Below are 26,072 nucleotides of genomic sequence, written 5' to 3'. Positions count from 1 at the left end.
TGGGGCTCGCGGCCGCCGGGACCCCGCGGGCGCGCCCTGACGGACCGGCCGAGCGGGCCGGCAAGAGGCCCGGCGCGTTGGGAGCGGGCCGCGCGGCACCATGTCGGCCAAGGTGCGGCTCAAGAAGCTGGAGCAGCTGCTCCTGGACGGGCCCTGGCGCAACGAGAGCGCCCTGAGCGTGGAGACGCTGCTCGACGTGCTCGTCTGCCTGTACACCGAGTGCAGCCACTCGGCCCTGCGCCGCGACAAGTACGTGGCCGAGTTCCTCGAGTGGGGTAAGTGACCGGCGGCCCTGCGACCCCCGCCCCGGCGCGCCCTCCCGGTCCTCGGGCGGCCGCGCGTCCCGCCTCGTCACCGCTCCCAGGCCTGCCCGGCCGCTGCTCGCGCCCCTTCGCGGCTCTCGGCCCGGCCCTGCCCTCCTCCCCGGCCTTCGCACGTCCGCGCTGGGCCGTCCCGCCCCCTCATCCTGCCCCTCGGAGCCACATCCTCCGTTCCCACCCCCGCCCCCACCGTCCCGCCGGGCCCGCGCCCCGGCCGCTTCCTAGATCCACCCTCCCCGAGCCTGGATATCGTTTCCTGCAGCCCTACCCGGGATATCCGCCCCTGGCCCCCGCTTGGGGTCCCGAGTCCGCGTCGAGTTCCTCGCCCCCCCACCCCACTCGCCCTGCGGGGTCGTATGGACAGCGGCGCGTGCCTTCTGCATCCGCCTCCCCACCCCCGCGCGTCTCCTGGGAGCCCCTCCTAGGTGACAGCTTGTCCGCATCCCTTGGTGTCCAGGGCCTGAACATCCGTTTTACTGTGCCACCTCCAAGGGAATTTTAAAGTTGAAACCCTTGTTTTGAAATGCCATGGGAGAGTCGGTTGATTTTTTTCATTGTAATTTTCCCAGACCCTGATAATGCTTGGGGAGGGGAGGGCAGCTGGAACTGTTAGTCTATGGAAGTCACTGTAAAACTTTCTTCATCAGATCTCTGCTTGCTTTTTAATCATGGGTCAGCTAAATTATTATGTTCTACTAGGACAGAAATTTGATTAAGCTGTGTAATAGTTAGAACCCCAGAAACAACTACACGTGAAAAGCGACGTCTTACCTTTCTCTCTTTCTAACTTGGGCGTCTTGTCAAGACCCTCAGCCTCGTTTAAAACTACCTAGAAGGAAGATGAGATGCTTCTGTTCAGGGTTCAGGTCAAAGCTATGAAAATCTTATCTTTGGGTTGTTTGCGTCGTTGGGCTCAGACTGTGCTGTTTGAACCAGTAATTTCTAATCTTTGGGGCTGATAAAGCTGACTTTTTTACATAAAGAAATGAATGTGTTCTGTAGTTAGGACCCCTGGTCTGCCAAAATGGTAATTGGAATTTGGGATTTTGTTTACCAAATACAACTTCAGTTGTTAGGTTTTTTAGCGAGCTTTCTCTTCTTCCCTCTTTAGTGAAATTTTGAAATCTTTTGAGAGCAGCAGGAAAAGGAGGCCCACAGCCCCAAGACAGCCTGTTTCGCTTTGTTTTGGGCTTCGTTTTGGTACTGACCACCCTTCCGGGTTACATACAGTATCAATAAAATGAGGATACTATTCATTTTCTGGCGTAATTCATTAGTGATGTGATTGCCAGCTGAATAATGAACTTGACTTCACAGTTGCTTTGAAAGTGAAGTCAAGCCTCTTACATCCCAGCCTTCTGAGGATCCTGTTTGCTCTTCCTTGCTGAGCATTTGATCTTGGAATCCAGACAGTTTCACAATCAGGTTCAACTCAGTGCTTGGCATGTGAGTCAATATGTGACTGAAAGGAGGAAGCAGATGGAAGCTTGAGTTAGCAGGTGAGGTGTGGTCCCAAAGTCCTCTGGCCTGGGAAGTGCCTAGGAGGGACTTTTTCCCGAAGGCTGAACCAGTGGTTGCTGTGCAGCCCTCTTGAAACCAGACAGTACCAGCCACTGTGAACTGGTGGGTTTCATTGGAGGAAGCTCTCAGCATGTGAGGAGGTCTTATTTTATGAGGTTTTGACTTTTCCCAAGTCTAAATAGAAGCTGTGTGCTGTAATATAGAAATATTTTGACTCCTTGGAAATTATGATTACAAATAAATGACATTATCTCTTAAGAATTCAGTCTGCATTGAGCTTTAAATCACAGAGAAGAGGAATGGACTCTAATTTAGGTGGCATTTTTTGTGGAATAGTAATATATTTGAGAAGCAGCATTTAATGTCATGTATGTTAAGATATGCACCATTGTGACTCCACAGTGTGTATCACTCGTTAGGATCTGGGCGGTTGTTATTTAGTGTTGCTTGGGACGCCCACTTACTGTGTTGGAAAGCAAAGAGTGGTCTTTCAAATGGAATTGTTTGTGGAGCATTACTAGGTACTCTCACTTCCTAGTGGAATTACTTCTGCTCCACTCAAGAAACATACATATAGGCTGTCACCCTGCGAGCTGTTGATTTACACTCTGCATGATGTTTGCGACCTCTAATGTGTCGAGTCCTGGCATGCAGAGGACCAACCTTGGTAGGTATCTGCTGACAGTTATGGAGAAGTCTGGAAGCTCAGTGAAGGAAAATACCCGATTCAGCCCAGATTTGAGAATTATTGGGGATTTTTGAGGAAATTTGGAAGGTATAAGTAATAAAGTTTTTAAGTTTTAAAAGAGAATTTTCCACAGTGGTTGCATGGGCCTAGACTCATCCTAGCCTTCACTGTAGGTTTTGCCTTTAATTTTCCCTTGATTATGTTTATAGTTTGATTAGTTTCCTCTATGAAATCCTGGACCTTAATTAAACGTTGGAAGTACCCTGCTTTGCATGTGTATTTCTTTAAGCTATTTTTTAAATGCAAATTTGATACCGTTGGAAGCAGAGCATGTGAAACACTTTGAAATTTCTACAAGTAAACAGCAATAAATACGGACAACTAAATGAGGTGAAGTTGTCTTTCATCTTCATTATATAAAAATACTTGTACATGTGTTAAAATTTTTTCCCCTGACTTAAAAAGAAATAACCACGGCTATTATGTTTGGACAGAGCCGATGTTGCAGCCCATTGGCGTTGGATGGACCACAGTGGTCCTCTGCCCTGGCCCCCATGTGGCTTGCAGGCCAGGCGGGAAGCAGACCTCAGCCTGGTTCCCCGATTCCCAGTCCAGGCCCTCATCTTGCTCTGTGCCACCATACTTCTTCTGGAAGGGGTAGAATTCATCTCTGTAGCCCTCTGTTTAGTTTCCTCATTGGTGATTTTTCTTACGAATGAAGCATTACCTTGTCAAAGTTCTGTCTCATCTGTGTGAATTCCTGTAGCTTTTGGCACGGGGATGCTCAGCGCCCAGTGTAGGTGGGAAGTCTCTACCAAATTGAATGTGTTCAGGGCTTAACTGATGGTGCTAAATATCTCAACATACATTTTAATCTCAGTGGCTTCTCGAGATAGAATTTTTGCATGACAGGGGAACACTTTTTTTTTTCTTTTAAGTAACAGATTTGGAGAAACATCTTTTGAATAAAAAGATGTAACTTAGTAGAGGAATACTGGGATTGTGTAATAAAAATTAGGTTAACACAATTTGGATTTGTAAATAGCTATTTGAAGTGCAGAGTGATATTGACTATGGCACTGTGACGGAACAGCTGAAACCATTAAACATTAACCAGCCAGCCTTACCTTTTCTCTCTTGAAACCTCCTCCATTGACAGTTGGGCTTTGAAGTAGACAGCAGTGTGTCTGTTAAGTTTAGACCTGCGGCAAATGAAACTGGAGTTGGAGTGAGTTGCTCTCACTTGATACCGCTGCCTGAAAGAGCTTAGGAGGTGCGGTGCATGGCTTTTCAATTGCAAATGCACGCAAGGTAGAAACCCCAAACACAGCAGCAGTGTGGACAGGAGCCCCGCTTGGCTCTGCCCTGCCTCCTCCTGTAGCACCTGACGCCCTTGGAAGTCTTGTCCTGTCTGTGCTGACGTCTGTGATGCCGGATAAACATGCGAGCAAACAGGACTGTTAATACCAAACTATATTAAGTACAACAAAACTATTGAACTCTTTTCTTGGTAAAGAGGCAAAACGTATTTTTTTGAGAGTAATAAAATGAAAGGGTCATGCTGGAAGAAACCAAATACATATTTTTACTCTTTTTTTTCCCCATCAAAAAGGTGATAAAATGCAAGTAAAGAAGATTTTGAAAGAATTAAAAAGACAAAATTCCCTGTAATTCCCTCACCCCAAACCCCATAATATGACATCTTTTAGTCCCTGCCCTGAATTTGATTCTTAAGTTCCAAATGACAGTATGTTAGCGTTACCTGAAATTTGTGTGAGAAGCTCTCTTACTAATGAAAATGCATGAGAGGAAAATACACTTCCCTTAGATTTAAAATCATAAATATTTGGGGACTTCCCTGGAGGTCCAGTGGTTAAGACTCCACCTTCCATTGCAGGGGGCGGAGTTCGACCCCTGGTTGGGGAACTGAGGTCCCATGGTCCTTGGGGGTGTGGCCAAAATTTTTTTTTTTAATTAATAAAATCATGAGTGTTTGGCCAACATAAACTTCGTATGGTAAATTTTGAAGGCTTTATTTAGGTTTAAAATCTATCAGAGAAATTTTATTAAGACAATAAAACAGATACTATGTATGAGATGAAAGTCACACATTATAGTATGATTTTAAATGTGTTCAATATTAGATATTTGGTCAGTGTTATTGAGTGGTAGGTAACTGACAACAGAATTGTTTTCAGATTAAAACTTTGTGAAAAGGATCAGTATGTAATATAATAGGAGACTTTGGATATTTTGTTATCTTTAGGAAAGAATTAGAGATTTGAAGAAAAATTTGAATTAGAGAGTTGAAGAAAAATTTGAATTATATAATTTCTTTTTTAAATATAAATTGATTTATTTTAGTTGGAGGCTAATTACTTTTACTGGAGCATCTTTGAAGACATATGAGATTTACTCTTCTAAGGGGACCGTCGACATTACTGACGTGATGATGCTTCCTGTCGCTTCCAAGTTGTGGGTTTGAAAACTGTTGGGAATTTGAGAGATGGCATGGTCTTTCCTCCACCCACATCTCCCCTCTCTGTTGGGTAAACCAGGCTCTGGACTTTTCCCCTGATCATTTCTGAGCAGCTCGCCCTCCATCCAGGGTTTCTGTCCTCTGTGGGCTCCTGGTCAGCCATGGGCTGCCTTGCCGGCACCTGCTATGTAATACCTCAGTTTTATTTTAACCTTTTTTTCTCCTTCATTCCCATCCTCACTGGCCTAGCTGAAGGTCTCAAGACCTAAAGGAAAGCGTTTCTCCCTTGAAGATTTCAGTATCTCTGCCTGATCAGTCTTCAGCACTGCCTTGCATTTCATCCCTCGCCTTTTCAAAACTTCTGCCGTGACTTTGGATTCTGTTGCCTTGAGAAAAATCAGATCTGGAATCTGCAGTCCAACGGCAATTTAGAATTAACCAAAGGGGACTTCCCTGGTCGTCCAGAGGTTAAGAATCCACTTTGCAACGCCAAGGCCTTTGTTCCATCCCTGCTCAGGGAACCGCGATCCCACGTGTTGTGGGGTGGCTTGCCCTGTGGGCCTTAACTGCTGAGCCTGCATGCCCTGACTCAGAGCCCAGGAGCCGCAGCAGAAGGTCCTGCAGACTTGACAACGATCCTGCGTGTTGCAGCTGATACCTGCTGCTGCTGCTGCTGCTGCTAAGTTGCTTCAGTTGTGTCCGACTCTGTGCGACCCCATAGACAGCAGCCCACCAGCTCCCCCGTCCCTGGGGTTCTCCAGGCAAGAACACTGGGGTGGGTTGCCATTTCCTTCTCCAATGCATGAAAGTGCAGAGTGAAAGTAAAGTCGCTCAGTCGTGTCTGACTCTTCACGACCCCGTGGACTGCAGTGCACCAGGCTCCTCCGTCCATGCAGTTTTCCAGGCAAGAGTAATGGAGTGGCCACATACAAAAAAGTGAATGAACGAACATTACTCTTTCAAAGTAAATAAATAAAATTTTCCTGAAAGACTCCCTGATCCAGTGATGAAGACACTGCACTCCCAGAGCAGGGCCCGGGTTCCATTCCTGGTCGGGAAACTAAGATCCCGCCACCGCACAGCGCGACAGAAAAGGAGAAAAGAATAAAGACTTAAAAAGATACAGCTAATCCTAGTTTGAGAGGTTGAGATGAACGGCACATCTGACCATACCCTGTGGAGTGATTTTCTTTCAATGTAATTTTACTTTTATCAAAGTAATGCATTTACTCAGTTTTAAAAGTGAAGTAGTTCTACAGAGTTAGGATGAAAGACAAAAGTCCCTTTACCAGCCAGCCTGCTCTGGGTTCTCAATTCTCAGAAGCAACCAGTTTTAACCCTTCTGTTTCTCCTTATAATCAACTGTCTTAGGCTGCCAGTGACAGAGAACCAGATAACAGTGACCTAAACAAAATCGGGGCTTCCCTGATAGCTCAGTTGGTAAAGAATCTGCCTGCAATGCAGGAGACCCCGGTTTGATTCCTGGGTCTGGAAGATGGAGAAGGGATAGGCTACCCACTCTGGTACTTTTGGGCTTCCTTTGTGGTTCAGCTGGTAAAGAATCCACCTGCGATGTGGGAGACCTGGATTCAGTCCCTGGGTTGGGAAGATGCCTTGGGGAAGGGAAAGGCTACCCACTCCAGTATTCTGGCCTGGAGAATTCCATGGACTGTATAGTCCATGGGTCGCAAAGAGTCTGACATGACTGAGCAAGTTTCACTTCACTTCAAACAAAATCAAGGTTGATTTGCCTTTCATGCGGCTTGTGAGCAGTCCAGGGCTGGTTTGACAGCCTCATTCCAAGAAGTCTTCAGGGACCTGCCCTTTCCTGCTCAGTCCACGGTCTGGTCTGAGGGTGACCCTCCTACCTACATTCCAGGCAGAGGGCGAAGGTGTTATTAAGTGGATGGGGGAAGAACCTTGGATGCTGATGGTGGGGGCTGTAGAGTCGCTAAGTCGTTTCTGACTCTTTGCAACCCCATGGACTGCCGCACACCAGGCTTCCCTGTCCCTCACTATCTCCTGGTTTTTGCCCAAGTTCATGTCCATCGAGTCGGTGATGCCATCCAACCATCTCATCCTCTGTCGTCCCCTTCTCCTCCTGCCCTCAATCTTTCCCAGCATCAGGGTCTTTTCCAGTGAGTCGGCTCTTCGAATCAGGTGGCCGAAGTATTGAAGCTTCAGCGTCAGTCCTTCCAGTGAGTATTCAGGGTTGATTTTCTTTAGGATTGACTGGTTTGATCTTGCTGTCCAAGGGGCTCTCAAAAGTCTTCTTTAGCAACACAGTTTGGAAGCATCAGGTCTTTGGCGCTGATGAGTACTTATTTAGCAATTCCTGCCTCCAATTTCATGTGTCTCTGTAGCACGCTTATGCTGCTTATTTCTGGTTTTCCACTTTATATGCCATCTGTTAACTTCTCCTGTGGAAGAGAAGGCCATAGAACTTTAGATGTCTCCTCCCCTGCATTGCCAAGACACACACACCCTTCCTCCCTCTTTGTTTTTCCAAATCTGGCTATATAATAATTATTGTTTAAATTGATATTCAGTGTGTGTTATCATTGGGTAAACATCTTAACAGCTAAGCCACATAGGATGCGGTTAATTCCCAGTCTACTAAGACAAGGAATTATTTTTGTGTTAATTGGGATGAATTATTTTTTCTCTCCCTTCGTGTGGATGCAAATGTCTAGTCATGAATTCAGTGCAGGTTTTAACTAGAACTCCCCAGTGCAGTCAGCCACCTCAAGTGATCTCTGACGTTTCAGCCCTTGCAGAACCTTGCATTTTCCTGTTCCACTTGAGGCTGTGTCTTCTCTAGGCCTGCTGCTTAGCTGCCATCCTGGGATTTCTCTTCATTCCTTATGGGAATTCTTTCTGTGCCTCTCCTCTGTTGAATGGGAATTCCGGGACCCCATGTCTTATGCTCTGGTGGCTTCCCTGGAAAGAGTCCATCAGAGAGAAATTTTTTTGAGAACTAAACTGTCTGAAGATGCCTTTTCTTCCTTTGTATTTGAATGGCAGTTTACCTGGGTATTGAATTCTAGGTTAAAAGTCATTTTCCCACAGAAGTTTGAAGGCCTGACTCGGATGTCTGCTGGCTGTTGTTACAAGGGGAGGCCTGAGACCATTGTGATCCCCATGCCTTGGTGAGATTTGTTCATCCCTAGTATTCCTTGGGGGTCTTTCTGGAGGCGGGGGCCACTTGGGTCCTTCAGCTCTCCAAAGCTTTCCTGTATTATTTCTCTATGAGCTCTGATTTCTTTATTCTAGCCTTTTTGATCACCTGTTATTCATATGTCAGATCTTCTGAGTCTTCTGTTAATTTCCTTTCTCCTACTGTTTTCTAGTTGTTGACCTTTTATCCTTTTTCTGGGCAAGAGCTTCGACTTTCTCTTCTAGTCCTTACATTACATTTTTATTTCTGCCGTCATCATAACTTTCATTTCTAAGTGTTTTTGTCCCTAGTATTCCTTTTTATAACATCTTGTTTTTGTTTCATGAAGGCAATCATCTTAAAAACCATTTCTCTTTGTTGTTAAGTCACTAGGTCGTGTCTGACTCTTTGCAGCCCCATGGACTGCAGCACGCCAGGCCTCCCTGTCCTTCAGTATCTCCCAGAGTTTGCTCAGACTCATGTCCATTGTATCAGTGATGCCATCCAACCTTCTCATCCTCTGTCGTCCCCTTCTCCTCTTGTCCTCAGTCTTTCCCAGCATCAGGGTCTTTTTCCAATGAGTCAGCTCTTGCATTGGGTGGCCAAAGTATTGGAGCTTCAGCTTCAGCAGCAGTCCTTCCAATGAATATTCAGGACTGATTTCCTTGGGGATTGACTGGTTTGATCTTGCTGTCCAAGGGACTTGGAAGAGTCTTCTTCAGCATGACAGTTCAAAAGCATCAATTCTTTGGTGCCCAGCTTTCTTTATAGTCCAACTCTCACATTCATATACAACTACTGGAAAAATCATAGCTTTAACTAGATGGACCTTTGTCGACAAAGTGATGTCTCTACTTTTTAATATGCTATCTAGGTTGGTCATAGCTATTCTTCCAAGGAGCAGGCATCTTTTAATTTTGTGGCTGCAGTCACCATCCACAGTGATTTTGGAGCCCAAGAAAATAAAGTCTGTTACTGTTTCCATTGTTTCCCCATCTGTTTGCCTTGAAGTGATGGGACCGGATGCCATGATCTTCATTTTTTTAACGTTGAGTTTTAAGTCAGCTTTTTCATTCTTTTACCTTCATCAAGAGGCTCCTTAGTTTTTCTTCCCTTTCTGCCATTAGAGTGGTGTCATCTGCATATCCGAGGACGTTGGTGTTTGTCCTGGCAGTCTTGATTCCAGCTTGTGATGCACCCAGCCCAGCGTTTCGCATGATGTGCTCTGCATGTGCACACACTTGAGTTATGCAGACATTTCCTTTCGTTTCCTGTGTTGTCTCTGTCTCTTCTGAGTCCTTCTTAGCCGGTTTCCTACTTTGGCCTTCGTCTTTGGTGTCAGAAGCTCTTCCAGTGCCTGGTGATTATTGGCTGTCTTCCACAGTTATGAGTGGACTGATTGGAAACTCTCTGTGTGCATAAACCGTAAATGTGAGGCTCACCATTAGGAAATGGGGTGGGGACCTGGCCCCATTTGAGGGGCCCTAGCAGAGTTGCTAGAGTAGTTCCTTCTCTGGGCCTGTCGGTTTTCCCAGAACAGGGCTTCTGGTGTCCAGCCTAGATGGTGGCGAGGGTGATACAGGCCCAGCTGCCAGCATTCTGGGAAAGTGGGGCAAGCTGGGGTTGGGGGGCAGTGGGTTGGGGATGGGAGATGCCTGGAGTGTAACCTCTTCTCCTGCAGACTTACAGCCCGTTCTGCGCTCTGTCGCTTACTGTTTGCATGTGTGTTAGTCACTCAGCCCTGTCTGACCCACTGTACCCGTGATGCTCCTCTGTCCATGGAATTCTCCAGGTAAGAATACTGGAGTGGGTAGCCATTTCCTTCCCCAGGGGATCTTCCCCATTCAGGAATCGAACCCATGTCTCCTGTGTCTCCTGAGTTGGCAGGTGGACTCTGCCACCTGGTGACGCTCATTTCTGTTTAGTCTGCAAGACTCTGCTGCTGCTGGTGATCCCTGTTTCTTATCCCCGCCTCCCATGGCTGACTTTCACTTCTCTGTCTTTGCTGAATTCAGTGCTGCTTGTCCATTTCCTCTGTGCCAAATCGTGTTGACTTTCTAGTCTACTGCCATCTTCTGTCCTAAGTGCCCAGGCACTGCAGTGGTGAACAGAATTCCTGTTCTTTGGAGCCCATGTTATCCTTGAGGCTACGTCCCATTGTAACCCACGCTATCATTTTAGTAGGGCTTCCAGATGGTGCAGAGATACGGCTGTTCTATACACTAGAGGTAACTGAAAGGTACCCTGATTTTCATCTCTAAATGGAGTCAGGGTGTATAGTTACCGTTTTAGTTTTTTTGGCCGGATCGTGTTTCTGTTACATGTACTCATTTATTAGAAAGCTTCCCCTCTAAGTAGAAGGGAGAAATGCAGATAAGGGAGGGCAGCGTTTTTTTCCGGTAATTGCACAGCACTGGAAGAAAGAGAAAGGAGGATGGGTAAAACGATGTGAAGACTGGGGACCTGGATATCTTGAGAGCTGGCAAGTGGCTGGAGGGACGCTGGGGCGGCACCCTGGGTGGGCTGGGGGCGAGGCAGGGGTGGTGTCTGAATTGGCCCCTTGTGCCTCAGGGACCCTGTGTGTGAACTTGATCTTTCTTGAAGTGACACAGACTGGTTCTGTTTAACTCCAAGGCTTTTGGTACGGAGGAAGAAATCACTAATTTAAAACAAAGAGTAGAATAAGAAATGCTCTTGCCAGTCGTGATTTTCTAAAACCATAAATAAATGAAATCCAAAGGTAGACAGACCTCCCTTAACCATGACACCCAAACTGCATTTTAGGGCTGTGTTCTCTTGTGCTGTACCCCGTTCGTATGAAAGAATTCACTTGAAAACACTGGGTTACTCTCTTTGTTTAAAAATTTTAAATTAGGGGGCTAAATTAATTTTTTAACTTACTATTTTAAACTTGAAATAGCATTTGTATTGATTCTTTGTTGAGGAAGATGTCGATTTATAATTAATGGGTTTGCAGCAGTTCTTAAATATTGCAGCTCAGATGTGTTTCTTTTTTAACCCTAAGTATTTGAAATCAGATTGTTGAAACATCTTTAAGTATACTAACAAATCATCTTTCAGATGAATCTGGGAGAGTGCTGATGAAGTATTGCTTTCAGATACATAGGATATATTGTCTAATTGGCAGCAGATTGGGAAATTATTGAGAATGCTCTATGCCAGTTTCACCAATTAAGCTGTCAAGGGTAGCATTTATGTTAGACTGTATTCGAACATAAAAAATGTTCTCAAAACATCAGGTATTATTGTGGTTTTATGTAATCAAAGTGATAAGCCTGGATAAATTTTCTTCTACAAATATATAATTTTTTTTAAAACAAGATTTGTGTTCATGAAGTTTTGATAATCCTTGTGAAATGATATGTTAAGAAGGTTACTGAACAGAAACGAGAAGTCTGTCAACAATATGAAGCTTGAATTGAACTGCACAGCTAACTGATTATTTTAGTGAAAAAGGAAGATTTCTCTGCCATTTACAGTTACCAGATGATTTCTTTCATTTGTAAGTTTTATTGAGATATATAATCCACATGCAAATTACCTACTTAAATTGTAGAGTTCAGTAGTTTTAGTATTTCACAGAATTGGGCAGCTATCTCTGTTATTTATTTCCAAATATTTTCATCACCTTAAAAAGAAATCCTAAACCCTCTAGCTATGACTCCTAACTCCTTCTTTCCCTCCCCGCCCCCAGGCAGCCGCACATTGTTTTATTATATATTCGCACATTCTGGCCATCTCCTACAGATGGAGTCATACGATACCTGGTGTTTTGTGATGGCATTCTTTTCACTTAGTGTAATGTTTTCAAGGGTATATCTGTGTTTCGTTCCTTTTTATTGCTGAATAATGTTCCGTCGTATGGCTCGGCCGCATTTTGTTTGCGCGTTCCTCAGTTGATGGGCGTGTGGGCTCTTTCTGCCTTGGAGCTGTTCTGAATAACGCTGCCGTGAACGTTAACATGCCGGTTTTTATGCGACATGTTTTCCTTCCCCTTGTGTGTGTGCCTGGAAGTGGAGTTGATAGCTCCTTTGGTAACACTATGCTTAGCGTTTTCAAGAACTGCCAGGTGGATTTCCATGACAGCTGTCCCAGTTTACATTCTCACCGGCTGCGGTGGGGTTCCAGCTTCTCCTTATCCTCACAGATGCGTGTCGTTATTTGTCTTTCTTACTCTAGCCATCCTGGTGTGTGTGTGAAGTGTTAGAGTCGGACACGACTGAGCGACTGGACTGAACTGAAAGGCCAGTGATGCTGAGTATCTTGTTTATTGTTTTGTTATTGGCCATTTGTGTATGTTCTTTGGAGAAATGTCTGTTCTGTTTCTTTGCTCATTTTTTAATTGTGTTGTCTGTCTGTTTTTCTGTTGTGAGTTATGTACCTACTGGATACAGATCCTACATCAGACATGTGATTGGCAGATATTTTCTCCTTTAGGTTGTCATTTCACTTTCTTACAGGTTTCCTCTGAGTCCCAAGTTACTAATTTTGATGAAATCCAATTTAACTTTTGTTGCATCTGGTGTCATGTCTAAGAATCCGTTGCTAAATCCAAGGTCACAAGGATTTTATACCTGTGTTTTCTTCTAAGAATTTCATAGTTTTTATAGTTTAGCTTTCACATTTAAGTGTTTGATCTGTTTCGATTTTTTTTTTTTTAGAAATAAGGTGTGAAATGGGAAGTTATAATTCATTCTTTTTCATGTAGCTGTCCTGATCTCCCAGCAGCATTTGTTGAAGAGACTTTTTTTTTCCCCCATTGAATAGTCTTGACCCCCTTGACCATAAATGTGTGGTCTTATTTCTGGGCTCTTAGTTCTGTTCTGTTGATGTATATTCCTGTCTTTGTACAGTACACTACCACACTCTCGTGATTACTGTTGCTTTCTGCTGAGTGTTGAAATCAGGGAGTTTGAGTTCTCCAACTTTGTTCTTTTCGAAGAGTGTTTCGCTATTCTGGGTTCCTTGACTTTCCATGTGCATTTTAGGATCAGTGTGTCAGTTTCTATAAGGAAGACATCTGGCATTAGGGATCACATTGAATCTCTAGATCACTTTGGGGAGTATTGCCGTCTTACAGTGTTAGCTTTTCCTGTGCATGAACATGATACGGCTTTCCACTTGTTTAGATCTCCAAATTGAAGTGTGTGTATATATATATTTTGTAGTTTTCAGAGTTTAACTTTTTTTTACTTTTTTATTGTGGTAAAATATATATGATACAAATTTTGCCATTTTAGCTTTTTAAGTGTTCACTTAGTTGCATTAATTTCATTCGCAATGCAAAATGTAAGATTTGTACTTCTTTTGTTAAATTATTCCCTAATGTCTTTTTAAAAATTCTATTATAAGTGGAATTGTTTTCTTAATTGCGTTTTTGGATTGTTTGTTACAAGTACAAGTACAATTTTTTTTTTAATAGCGATTTTGTATACTGCAAAAATGTTTAAATTTTTTTATTAGTTCTAATGGTTTTTTTTAAGTGGATTTCTTAGGATTTTTATATACAAATTCATGTCACCTGTGAGTAGAGGTTGTTTTAGTCCTTCCTGTCCAGTTTGGGTGCCTTTTGCTAATTTTTGTTGCCTATTTGTCCTGACTAAAACCTCTAGGACAGTGTGGAATAGGAGTGGCAAGCATGAGCACTCTTACTCCTAGTCTTAGGGAGAAAGCATCTCAAGTCTTGCACCATTAAGTAGGCTGCTTTCTGTGTTTGATGAAAGTCAGCTGTGAAGCCAGCTGGGCTTTCTTTGTGATTAGCCTTTGGATTACTAATTCAGTCTCTGTACTTTTAGATCTGGTCACATTTTCTGTTTCTTCTTGAGTCAGTTTGATAGGTTCTGTCTTTTTAGGAATTTGTTCATTTCGTTCAGGTTAGTTTATTGGCATACAGTTGTTGGTAGTATTTCTTAATCCTTTTATTTCTGTAAGATCTACAGTAATGTCCCTCTTTCAGTTTTAGACATTTGAGTCTCTTTTTTATTTTTTAAAAATGATTAAAATGGCAACTTTTATGTTACATATTTTTTACCCTAACAACAAAGTAATTGCAAGTAAAAGTAATTGAAATCCATCCATGTTACTGAGTGTAAGTAACAATAGCTGGTTCTTTTCTGGTTGCTGTATTCCACTGAATTCCTTCCCCACAGTTTATCCATTCATTCAGTGTACATCTCAGCTATCCAGCTTGGGGCTATTAATGAAGAGTGATACTACCAGAAATTGTTTTGGCTTTTAAAATTCTCCAGAGAGAATGAATGATTTTTCTAAATCCAACGCGTTTCCCTTAATGTTGAATTCTGTTGTAGTTTGTGGAGGGTGGTCACAGGTGGTCCAAGTCACAGTTCTTTGTCATTTAGAATTGTCCTTCATACCAAGTATTAAAATGTCAGCACCTGTATCACAGAAATTGTATTGGGCCAGTGCAACTTTTATTTTAAGTAGTGCTAAAATCATAGAAAATAACGTATGCTCGTGATTGTAGTGAATTCAAGCAGTATAGAAGGGTGTGTCACAGAGTGAAAAGTTGCCTTCCCTCTGGTTGTGTTATAATTTTTTTTAACTTCTTTTTAGATTTTAGAGCATAATCTAGAATTTCCATTAAAATTGAATGTTGACTTGAAAGGTTTTTTTTAACATCAAAATGTTTATATTAAAATTTTTAATAAGGAATTAATGTTGAAATACGGCTTCCCTTGTGGCTCAGCTGGTAAAGAATCCACCTGCGGTGTGGGAGACCTGGGTTTGATCCCTGGGTCGGGAAGATCCCCTGGAGAAGGGAAAGGCTACCCACTCCAGTATTCTGGCCTGGAGAATCCCATGGACTGTATAGAGTTCATGGGGTGGCAAAGAGTCGGACACGACTGAGCGACTTTCACTTTCACTTCACTTTCATCAATTTTATGTTGTCAGAGTTTCTAACATTTATGGTATGCTGTGACTTAGAGAAGTCTTTTTTGTTTTGTCTAAGTTGGTTGTACGATTTGGAAACTAATAAATAGAATTTAAAATAGTTATAGGTATGTAATTGTTATCCACTGTAAAACCCAGCTGTGTGACTGGACCCAGAGAGAGGCACCCGTCCTGTGTCTTGAGCAGCAGAGTCATCGAGGTGCTGGTGTTGAAGAGTCCCTGGACTTGCTTCCTAACTTCCTTTGCTGCTTCTGGGTCATACGCAGATGTCTCTGTTTCTTATGCTCATGTCACTTTCTTGGATTCTTTCATTTTGATGATTGGCTAGAGTCTTTTCCTGGTGGACTAATGCTGAGTTGCTTCAGTCGTGTCCAACTCTTTGTGACCCCATGGACCGTAGCATGCCAGGCTCCTCTGACCGTGGGATTCTCCAGGCAAGAATACTGGAGTGGGTTGCCATTTCCTCCTCCAAGGGACCTTCCCCACCCAGGGATCGAACCCACAGTCTCTCAGTTCTCCTGCATTAGCAGGCGGATTCTTCACCACTAGCGCCACCTGGGAAGCCTTTCATGGTTGGGGGGCGGGGATATGTATATGTTATACATACACACATAAGTGTATATAACATTTCCTCCCATGTAGGATCAAGGGTGGTAATCTTTCCAAGTTACTGCATTTCTAAAAATGTCTTCCCTTACCCTCATTTTAGTGGTGTGTGTTTGACTGAGAATGGAACTCGGGTCAGAATGTCTCCCTCTTGGAGAAGATGCTGCTCTGATTGTGGTGAGGTGCGGCGTGGTAGGAGGCTAGAATCTGTCCTCTTTCTGAGAATATTAATCAGATTTTTTTTTTTGGCTGCACTGGGTCTTTGTCGCTGCAGGCAGGCTCGCTCTCGTGGTGGTGGGTGGGGGCCGCTCTTGGGTTGTCGAGCGTGGGTTCTGGGCGCACGGGCTTCAGTAGTTGTGCATGGGCTCCGGAGTGCAGGCTCAGTAATCACGGCACATGGGTTTAGTTGCTCCACAGCATGTGCAGTCTTCCCAGACCAGGGATTGAGCTCATGTCCCCTGCATTGACAGGCATAGTCTTAGCCACTGGACCACCAGGGAAGTCCGTTAATTAGAATTTTTTAAAGTTTTCTTCTTCCCGATTTATCTGTTTTCTCTGGAGTCAGTTCTTGGTTCACCTTGGAACTTCTCCTCTTAATGATTTTCCTGGTCTTTTTGTCATGCAGTATTTAGAAATCTTCCCTAAAAATAATACAGAATTACTAGTTGTCCCTGTTTGAGGGGTGATGTTTTTGAGTTCTAGATCCTTAGTCCTTCAGGTTTGATAGTTTTTAAACTCTAGTTTGTGATATAGATAAAACTTCATTTCATAAGAATTTAAAAAAAATTCATGCCATTCTTAATATCCATTTCACAGTACCACTCGTGTATCTTATGGCTTATTTTTTTCCCTACTACGGTTATTATTTTGGATTGTATTGTAAGTTTAATGATGCTTAAAATATTACATTTATTATCTGAGAAAAATATCTGGCAATAAAATGAATTTTAAATCTTTTTTAAAATGAAGTTTGGAGTGGAAAAATTTAACTGTTTCCCCCACTTTCCCCATAGCATTCTCATTTCTCCACAGTGAAGGGGGTCCTTAGGTAAACATTGATCAGTCAGAGCATCACCCGGCCCTTCTGGAAGTGGAGTCTAGAGTACTCAGTGCTGTGCTAGCGTCAGTCAGGTCAGGGGAGAGAGCTGTTGCACCGAATACTGAAGCTGTTAGTCATGGCAGCTTTTCAGAGTTCGTATGAAATGTTTACCAGCTCATAAAACTGTTTTATGACCCAGAAGGAATTCCAGCAATAAAGCAAATGAACTCATAACAAATAACCTGGGCATGTAGTTGATTTTCATGCTCAGATACGCTTGCTGTGTGATTTGTGACAAGAGAAGAGCTCTGGTGATTTGGATTCATTCTGTTTGGAATTCAATTGGTTTGAGTATTTGTAAAAGGAAACTTAATTTTTCAGAAACTTCTAACCTAATATCCCTTGTCATGCCTTCAGTTGTCCTCCATTTAGATATGAAATAGTCAAGGACACCATGTTTGAAAACGTCATTGTTCCGTTTTGGAGGGGCTTGAATTTTTCATATATTGATACTGTTTTTATATTTAGTGTTAATAAAAGTGATAGGTATTGATTATAATTCCATTTAACATGTTTATTATAGGGGCTTCCCTGGTGGTGCAGTGGATAAGAATCCACCCACCAATGCAGGAGCCACGGGTTCTGTCCCTGGTTCGGGAACCCTGGTTCGGGAAGATCCCACCCGACGTGGGGCAGCTAAGGCCATGTGACGCAGCTGTTGAGCATGTGCTGTAGAACCGCTGCTCTGTGGCAGAAGCCACCACCACGAGAAGCCTGTGTGCCACCATGAAGAGGAGCCCCCGCTCACCGTAACTAGAGAAAGCCTCGCACAGCGACAAACAGCCAGTGCAACCAAAAAAAAAGAAAAAAAAATTTATTATAGGAATCTTGAACGTGTTAAAAAGTAGAAATAGTTGACTAATGAACCCCTTGTTTCAGTCACTCCCTTCAACAGTTGTTAAGTCACCCCCGTCTTCATTTTGATACCTTTTTCCCCCAAAAAGAGTGATTTTGAGGCAAATCCTAGACATCTGTCATCTCATTTGTAAATATTGCCCTGTATGTCTCAGGAAGATTAAGGCCTTAGCCATATAAACATAGCATATAACATAAAACCATAGTAGTATCATGTCACTGAAAAAATGACCATAATTCCTCAGTACCATCAAATACGCAGTCAGGGTTTAAATTTCTCCTTTTTTGCTGCTGTTTTCAGTTAATTTGTTGTGTAGCAGCCAAAACAAAGTTACTTACGGCGTTTGGATTGCCCACCTCCCGGTTCTCCTTTAACCTATAGACTCCCTCTCTGTCTTCTCCCCAGTTGCAGTTTGTTGAAGCAGCCAGACCACTTGTCTTGTTCTGCTCCTTCCGTTTGAATTTATTTCTGGCTGGACAAATTTGGCTTTTGACAAATCATTTCTATACTATTGGCCTTGTATATTTTGTGGGAAATAGAGCTATTAGGGGACCAAATTGATATAAAAAATTAGATACTTCTTACTTCGTTTGAAATCCCCCTTTTGTGAGGAGTATTGCAGTCAGTACCTGACTTGGCCTAAGATCCTGAGTGTGAGCTGGGTGCCCGAGGGTGCTGTGCCAGAGGTCAGTGGTTGGCATTCTGGGTGGTGATGCAGGGGCTTGGTGGGGGCTGGGGCAGTTATTGCCTCCCTTCCCCTCAGTCCCTATGGAGATGCGGAGGCACCAGTTTGACAGTGGGCACCTGCCTTTCTCTGGAGCCCACGTGTCTGATTTGCCCCTCCTGTCCCCTTGCCCCTCTCCCCCAATGAACACTGTGTGACTATTTGAAGAGTTGATTATTGTCTAGCTGGTATCCTTCCCCTTTCTCCACACTTCATATTGGATTGTTGCTAGAAATTTCTTAGAACTTTATGTTCTAACATTTCCTAATATGTTCCTGTTAGAGGAATTAGCCTAGCCTCTTTTTTGTAGTCTGTACTTGATAGCTTTCCTTTGGTTTTTGTTAGCACTTACTGGTGTTTTGGTCTTAGTTTTAATACTGCAAGTTGAACTGGAGGGTGCCAGGGCCTGACGTTTCCCGTGCTGCTCCCTTCCTGTGCCGTTTCTCCCACTTCCTGTGCCGTATGCTCTCACTTCCTGTACCGAATGCTCCCACTTCCTGTGCCAGATGCCCCGCTTCCTGTGGTGGGGTCCCCCCACTTCCTGTGCCAGATGCCCCACATCTTGTGGTGGGGTCCCCCCACTTCCTGGGTCAGATGCCCTGCTTCCTGTGTTAGATGCCTCCGCTTCCTGTGGTGGGTTCTCGCACTTCCTGTGGTGGGTCCCCCCGCTTCCTGTGTCAGATGCCCCTGCTTCCTGTGTCAGATGCCCCGCTTCCTGTAGTGGGTCCCCCCACTTCCTGTGCCAGATGCCCCACATCCTGTGGTGGGGTTCCCCCCCCACTTCCTGTGTCAGGTGCCCCGCTTCCTGTGGTGGGGTCCCCCCACTTCCTGGGTCAGATGCCCTGCTTCCTGGGGTGGGTTCCCCCACTTCCTGTGCCAGATGCCCTGCTTCCTGTGGTGGGGTCCCTCCACTTCCTGTGCCAGATGCCTCACATCCTGTGATGGGTTCCCCCACTTCCTGGGTCATATGCCTCCGCTTCCTGTGGTGGGTTCCCGCACATCCTGTGGCGGGTCCCCCCCCTTCCTAGGTCAGATGCCCCGCTTCCTGGGTCAGATGCCCCGCTTCCTGTGGTGGGTTCTCGCACTCCCTGTGGCGGGTTCCCCGCTTCCTGTGTCAGATGCCACACGTCCTGTGGCGGGTCGCCCCGCTTCCTGTGGCGGGTCCCCCCGCTTCTGTGCCAGGTGCGCCCCGCTCCTTTTCTGGGCCGGACGGTGGGTAGGTCTGGCTCTGTCACCAGCTCCCTTCAGCTTCCTCCGTCTGGAGGAGAAGAGGCCTCGCTGGGGGGAGCTGGTCCCAGGGGAAGATGGAGTTTTGCTGGGTGGCGGGGAGGCCTTGTGGGGAGCCGGGTGGCGGGGCTGACTGTAAGGTGCCGAAGAGGTTCGTGGAGGTGCGGGCTGGGAGCCGGGAACCCTGAGGCAGGGAAGGTGGGTCAGGGCCGGCGGAGGGGTGAGAGCTGTCCTCAGAGGGTGGCAGCCACTTGGGGAGGGAAGGAGGTGTAGACAGGCCTGGTCTGGAAGCCACCGCCTGCCCCAGGCCAGCGCCAGGTCGTGCCACCGGCAGGCCCTCCCTGAGGGGCCCCGGGGCTACGGGAGAGGAGGGGGCAGCGCACACCCCCTCGCCCGATCCGACGCCCCTCTGCCGGCTCTGTCTCGCCGCCTGCCCTCTCACGCCAGTGTGGCCCCTCTGCTCGGGCCTGCACCTGGGGCGCCCCCTCCGCCCGTCTTCCGCTGGGGTTCTGGAGGGCCGCGTGGGGGTGCAGGGAGACCGGAGCCCAGCCGGAGGCGGCCGTGGACGGGGCTCGGGGTCCCTCTGTGCCGCTTGTGCACCCCGCCGCTCAGCGTCCTGTGTCGGTCGGTGCTCGGTTCCCCGACCCGCTGCAGCGGTCCAGGGCCTCTGGGTGTGCGGGGGCTCGTCCCACAGGGAAGTCACCGTGACTCAGGCTCTCCTCTTACACTGGGGCTCGCACGGGCAGGGTCAGGATGGGACGAGTCCACGAGGCCGGTTGGGAGGTTGAGCGTGTCATCTGCACTGGAGGGAGTGACACCTCCCCATGGGGACTGGGATGGTGTCCTGAGACCAAGCCGCAGCATGAGAAGTGAGAGGTGTGGTGTCGCTTCCCGGGTCCTTCCTGTTAAGAAACGCCCATGCTGCCCTTTCTTTCAGATGCTTGTTCAGCTTGGGTGACCGGCAGGGAGCTCTGAGAGATACCTTGGACTCATAGCATCAGATATTTTTTTTAATACAAGAGCGGTCTTACATAGAACGTAACAGTTGTTTGCTGGAGACACTTTGGGATTAACATTGTGACTTCTCAGTTTTTAAAATACCTTTTTAAGGTTTTGGTTTTTTAATCTGACTTCGGAAAAAGTGGTCCCTACTTGTCCGTGTCTGACAGTGATGCTGTAGCCTGCAGTGCATCCAGGTCTTCCTTTTTCTTTAATCCAGCTCTGAAAAGTCAATAGGCCGGACAGACACTGTGTCTGGAAATAGTAGGAGAGCCAGGCAGCTTCCTGCTGAGAACATTCAGGGGAAGAACTAAGTAGGAGTGTGTGTGCAAAGTCAGTTCACTCACAATCACCAGACATCCTGGGAAATCGTGATTCAAAACAACAACAAAAAATCCAATAACACTTGTAATATAAACCTTTCATTTTTACTGAAGGATTAAGAAGGCTGTTTTTTGATTGGTTCTTAGAACATGCAAATGTAGGCTCCGCAAAGCTAAGTGTTCTTTTTTTGAAATGTTAAACATGTGCCAACCTATCAGTAAAATTCTGTTGATTTATGGGAAGCTTTTGTCATTTGCTAATTTTCAGTGTGTCTCATCTCTGGCTGTCTAGTGGGAAGATGACCAGCTTACCAATGGCTGGATAAAACCAGAATGACTGTCTTATGTACAAAACAGCTTTCTTCCTGCTTACTAACTCACTTATTTTGTGATGGTGAGCTAAAGATAAGACAAAGGAAGACATTACTCTCTTTCTCTACTTTGTGGCTTGATAATTTTCCTTTGTGTTTCATTCTCTTTATGCTGACATTTTATTAAAATATCAAGCAGGGGACTTGTTTGCCTATTTTTTTAAAAGTGCCTCAGAAATGCATAGGTTCCGTTGGATAATTCAGTGCAGGTAGTGTGGCATCCGGTCGAGGGCACATGTAATGTTGATGTTCAAATAAACAGCATTGAACACGAGTGTAGCTATTTTTGTCACATCTAAAATACAACTTCTCCTTAAACAAGCTTCTTTTAAAAAAAACGAAAGCACACAACTTGGTTCTTCTATACATTCATGAGCATTTTGAAAATGCACGGTTTCCATCTTAACCTTGCAGGGCAAGGGTGTGAAACTGCCTTGAGTACCCAGGAGCACCAGCCTGTGTGGGACTGAAGTGGGTGACAGCTGGTGAGAGGTCAAAGCCGCCGGGGCAGGCGGAAGGGCCGGCTGCTCCTCATTTCCTCCTCTTGGAAGAGAAGTGAGTGCGTTGCTCAGAGGGCCGCTTTCTGGGTTCTTCCTCTGGTTCAGAAGCAGTTGCCTTGAGAGTAGGTTAAGTACTGCAGTTGCTGGGCGAGTTACTGTTGCCGTTTTGAATGTTCTCGTTCTTCATGTCTGGCCACGGGGGGGCTTCAGGCTACCGTATTCTTGTCTCCTGAGATGTCTGACATAGGATTCGGTTCTGGAAGATGCATATAATTTTTGGTAAAAACACTTCCTTTCCTTCCAGAGACATTTATTCCTTGTGTAAAAATATACAAAACTAAGTATGGTGAACAGCTTAAACGAATTTTGGATAAGAGAAGATTACCTGTGAAAAGATGTAACTTTTTTTTTAAACACCACAGTACTCCTTGTATATCAGCCATCCAACTCAGAGACTTTGTCAGGTTGGACTTGGATCATTTAGCATTCAGCTCTGTACAATTGTTATGAACACTGATGTTGTTTAGGTACAGAAGGTTTAGGAGCTTAAATAACATGTCCTGTTGGTCTCAGGACGTGTGCTAGAAATTTTTTTTCTAGAACCGTGACATAAGTTTGTTTTTCTGTTGTTTTCAGTTGTATGAGTTTAAGATTTACTCGCACTCCCATTAACCAAGTGTTATTTACTAACACTCCCATTAACCAAGAATTCCACACACTTGCGCCCAGACAGGAGCGTCCACGCCATACGCACAGATCACCAGTACAGAGTATAAGGACGGTTACACAGTGGTGTTGGGAAACTTGGAGGCAGTAGACTCTGCTTTATTCAGCCGGGGTCAGCGCTCAGAGGCTCTTCCTCAGGGCTGGGCAGGGAGTGGCCCTTAGTGGGGAGCGGCAGGCAGTGCCGTGGGGCCAGGCGGGGCCCAGGACAGCTGCCTGGGTGTGGGCTCACACTGGGAGGAGAGTCGAGGTGGGGGGCACAGTGAGTCTTCTCTGGTGAGCCTGCGATCACAGGCGTATAGTGACCCGCGTCTGGAGACACTGAGCTCATGGTCTCTGTCCACGGCTCTTGTAATTCTCCTGATAACCCTCAGTCCTGCATTATCCCTAATTGGCCATTGAGGAAGCTGGGGCTCGGATCACGCGTCCCGCAACACCAGCGGGGCAGCTAAGTCTTAGCTCAAGCGCATGCTGTCAGTCACTGTCTGCTTCATCTCAGTAATTTTTTTTTTGGCTGCACTGGGTCTTCATTGCAGTGCGCAAGCTCTCTGGCTGCGGCAGGCAGTGGCTCAGTTTCCCCTCGGCGTGTGGGATCTTAGTTCCGCAACCCAGGAGTAAACCCTCGTCCCCTGCACTGGAAGGTAGATCCTTAACTAGGGAAATACCAGTAGTTTCCTTAAATATCCCTAATACCTTTTGAATAAATGAATGAATGAGTCAGGGACCCACGCAGGCTCTGCTGTGCCCTCTTCACCCCTCAGTATACGACTCTTCCCCAGAGTGGGGGGCACTGTGTGACCTGCATCACACGTTAGTTAATGCCCGGGTTTTTTTTCAAGTTTATTTTTTTATGTGTATACGATTTGGTGATTTTTTTTTCTTTTTTTGTATATTCACAGAGTTGTACAACCACCACCACTGCCTAATTCTAGAGCATTTTCATCACCCTGCAGAGAAACGCAATTTCCATCAGTGGTCCCTCCCTATCCCCCTTGCCCTGGCCCTCGGCAGCTGGTAGTCTACTTCCTGTCTTCATGGGTTTGCCTGTTCGGGCATTTCATATAAATGGAATCATAAAACACGTGGTTTTTGAAACTGGCTTCTTTCACTTAGCATAACGTTTGTAGGCGTCATCAATGTTGTATTGTATATCAACATTTCTTTTTTATGGCTTACTAATATTCCATTGTATGGATAGACCACATTTATCCAATTAAAGGAACAGAAAAGAAGTTTTCCTCATAACATGATAAAGAGGCACAAGCTTTCAGTTACAAAATAAATGAGTCACAGGTATGAAATGACCAGTATGGGGAATATAGTCAGTAGTTATGTGTAATTGTGTATCCTGAGCCAGAAGGCAATGGCACCCCACTCCAGTATTCTTGCCTGGAAAATCCATGGATGGAGGAGCCTGGTAGGCTGAAGTCCATGGGGTCGCCAAGAGTCGTACACAACTGAGCGACTTCACTTTCACTTTTCACTTTCATCCGTTGGAGAAGGAAATGGCAACCCACTCCAGTGTTCTTGCCTGGAGAATCCCAGGGACAGGGAAGCCTGGTGGGCTGCCGTCTATGGGGTCGCACAGAGTCGAACACGACTGAAGCGACTTAGCAGCAGCATGTATCCTAAGAGTTCTCATCACAGGGAAAAATACATTTTAAAAAATTTGTTTAATGTCCTGTCTATATGAGGTGATTGTTGTTACTCAGCTGTGAAGTCACGTCCGACTCTTCGAACTCCCAGACTGCAGCATGCCAGGCTCCTCTCTCCTCTGCTGTTTGCTGTAGTTTGCTCAGACTCATGTCCTTGAGTCGGTGATGCCATCCAACCATCTCACCCTCTGTCATTCCCTTCTTCTCCTGCTTTCAATCTTGCCCAGCGTCAGGATCTTCTCCAGTGACTCAGTTCATTGCATCAGGTGGCCAGAGTACTGGAGCTTCAGCTTCAGCATCAGTCCTTCCAATGAAGATTCAGGACTGATTTCCTTTAAGGTTGACTGGTTTGATCTCCTTTCAGTGCACGGGACTCTCAGGAGTCTGCTCCAACACCGCAGTTCAAAAGCATCAATTCTTCCACACTCAGCCTTCTTTTTGGTCCAACTCTCACATCCATACATAACTATTGGAAAAAAACATAGCTTTAAGGACCTTTGTCAGCAAAGTGATGTCTCTGCGGTTTAATACACTGTCTAGGTTTATCATAACTTTCCTTCCAAGGAGCAAGTGTCTTTTAATTTCATGGCTGTAGTCACCATCTGCAGTGATTTTGGAGCCCAAGGAAATAAAGTCTGTCACTGAGATGTCCATGAGATGATGAATATTTACTAAACCTGTTACAGTCATCATTTCACAGTGTATGTAAGCCAGATCATTACGCTCTGCACCTTAAACTTGAAAAGATTTACAAAAAGGATTTACTGTCTTAACATCTTGCATATATAATGTACAGCAATGCTGTACAATGTTAGTTATATTTATAATGTTGTCCATTGCACCAGAGTGCTTATTCGCCTTATGACTGGAAGCGTACATGTTTAGTTTTGATGAAGCCTAATTAAAATTTTAAAATTTTCTCGCTTGTGCTCTCAAAACTTCATTGCCTAATGCAAGGTCACCACGGTTTGTAGCATTTTTTCCCTAAGAAGCTAATGGTTCTAGCTCTCACTCTTGGGTTTTTGGCCCACTCTTAGCATCTTAGCTAGTTTTCATCTTTGGTCTGAAGTAGGGGTATAGTTGTTTTCCTGCGAGTGGTTGTCCACTGTCTCTGCACCATTGGTTGAAGAGACTGTTCCTTCAACCCTTTGAGTTTTCTTGAAGTTGTGTCTGTTTTGAACTTCATACAATGGAATAATGAGTACTTTGCGTCTGACGTGTGTCTTCTTTAAAATCATAGTGCATGCGTTAGTTTTGGCTGGGCTGGGTCTTCCTTGCTGCTCTCAGGCCTTCTCTGGTTGGAGCGGCGGGGCTGCTGCCCAGCGGCGGCCCCTGGGCTCCTTGCAGTGGCTTCTCCCCGTGGAGCACGGGCTCTAGGGTGTGCAGGCTTCAGTAGCTGCGGCGCCCGGGCTTAGAGCCCAGGCTCAGGAGTGGTGGCGCTGGCAGGTGCTCCGGGGCATGTGGGATCTTCCCAAAGCAGGGATCAGACCCGCGTCTCCTGCGCTGACAGGCAGGCTCCCAGGGAGGCCCTGTGTCTGATCTTGTGCACGTCCCCCTCTGCCCTGGGGACAGATGCATCAGGGCTGTGTGCCGCAGCGGGTCACTCTTTCTTCTTGATGAGAAGTATCCCACTGCAGGAATAGGACTATTATTATCACAGATAATATTAATTATATTATTATTATTGTTGTATTATTATTATTATAGTAATACCTTGTTATCACAGATTATTCTCCATTCTCCTGTTAGCGGACATCTGGGTTGCTTTCAGTTTTTGAAGGTTATAAATAAAGCTGCTGTGGAAATTCTTGCAACTTTTTGGTAGATGTAACTAACTAGGTCATAGGGTATGTTAACTTAAGAGATACAGACACAAATGGGGGAATGGATG

At 45.3% G+C, this 26,072-nt stretch overlaps 1 protein-coding gene across 5 annotated transcripts in view; it reads left to right on the top strand.

The window, feature by feature from the left end:
- The first annotated feature begins 100 nt into the window (after positions 1-100).
- The window catches only part of CDC42BPB (CDC42 binding protein kinase beta), a 102,835-nt gene continuing 76,863 nt past the window's right edge, over positions 101-26,072 (top strand). For all 5 annotated transcript variants that reach the window (XR_011146293.1, XM_068990917.1, XM_068990916.1 and 2 more), the window contains exon 1: positions 101-275. Coding sequence is in view for 4 of the 5 variants with exons in the window: in XM_068990917.1 (XP_068847018.1) it covers positions 101-275 (175 nt within the window). In the remaining variant the exon portion in view is untranslated. The remainder of the gene's footprint in view (positions 276-26,072) is intronic.

This window comes from Capricornis sumatraensis, chromosome 19, assembly GCF_032405125.1.
Source record: "Capricornis sumatraensis isolate serow.1 chromosome 19, serow.2, whole genome shotgun sequence".
Lineage (NCBI taxonomy): Eukaryota > Metazoa > Chordata > Mammalia > Artiodactyla > Bovidae > Capricornis > Capricornis sumatraensis.
Note: the sequence above shows the minus strand (reverse complement) of the source record. Positions and strands in the feature narration are given on the sequence as shown.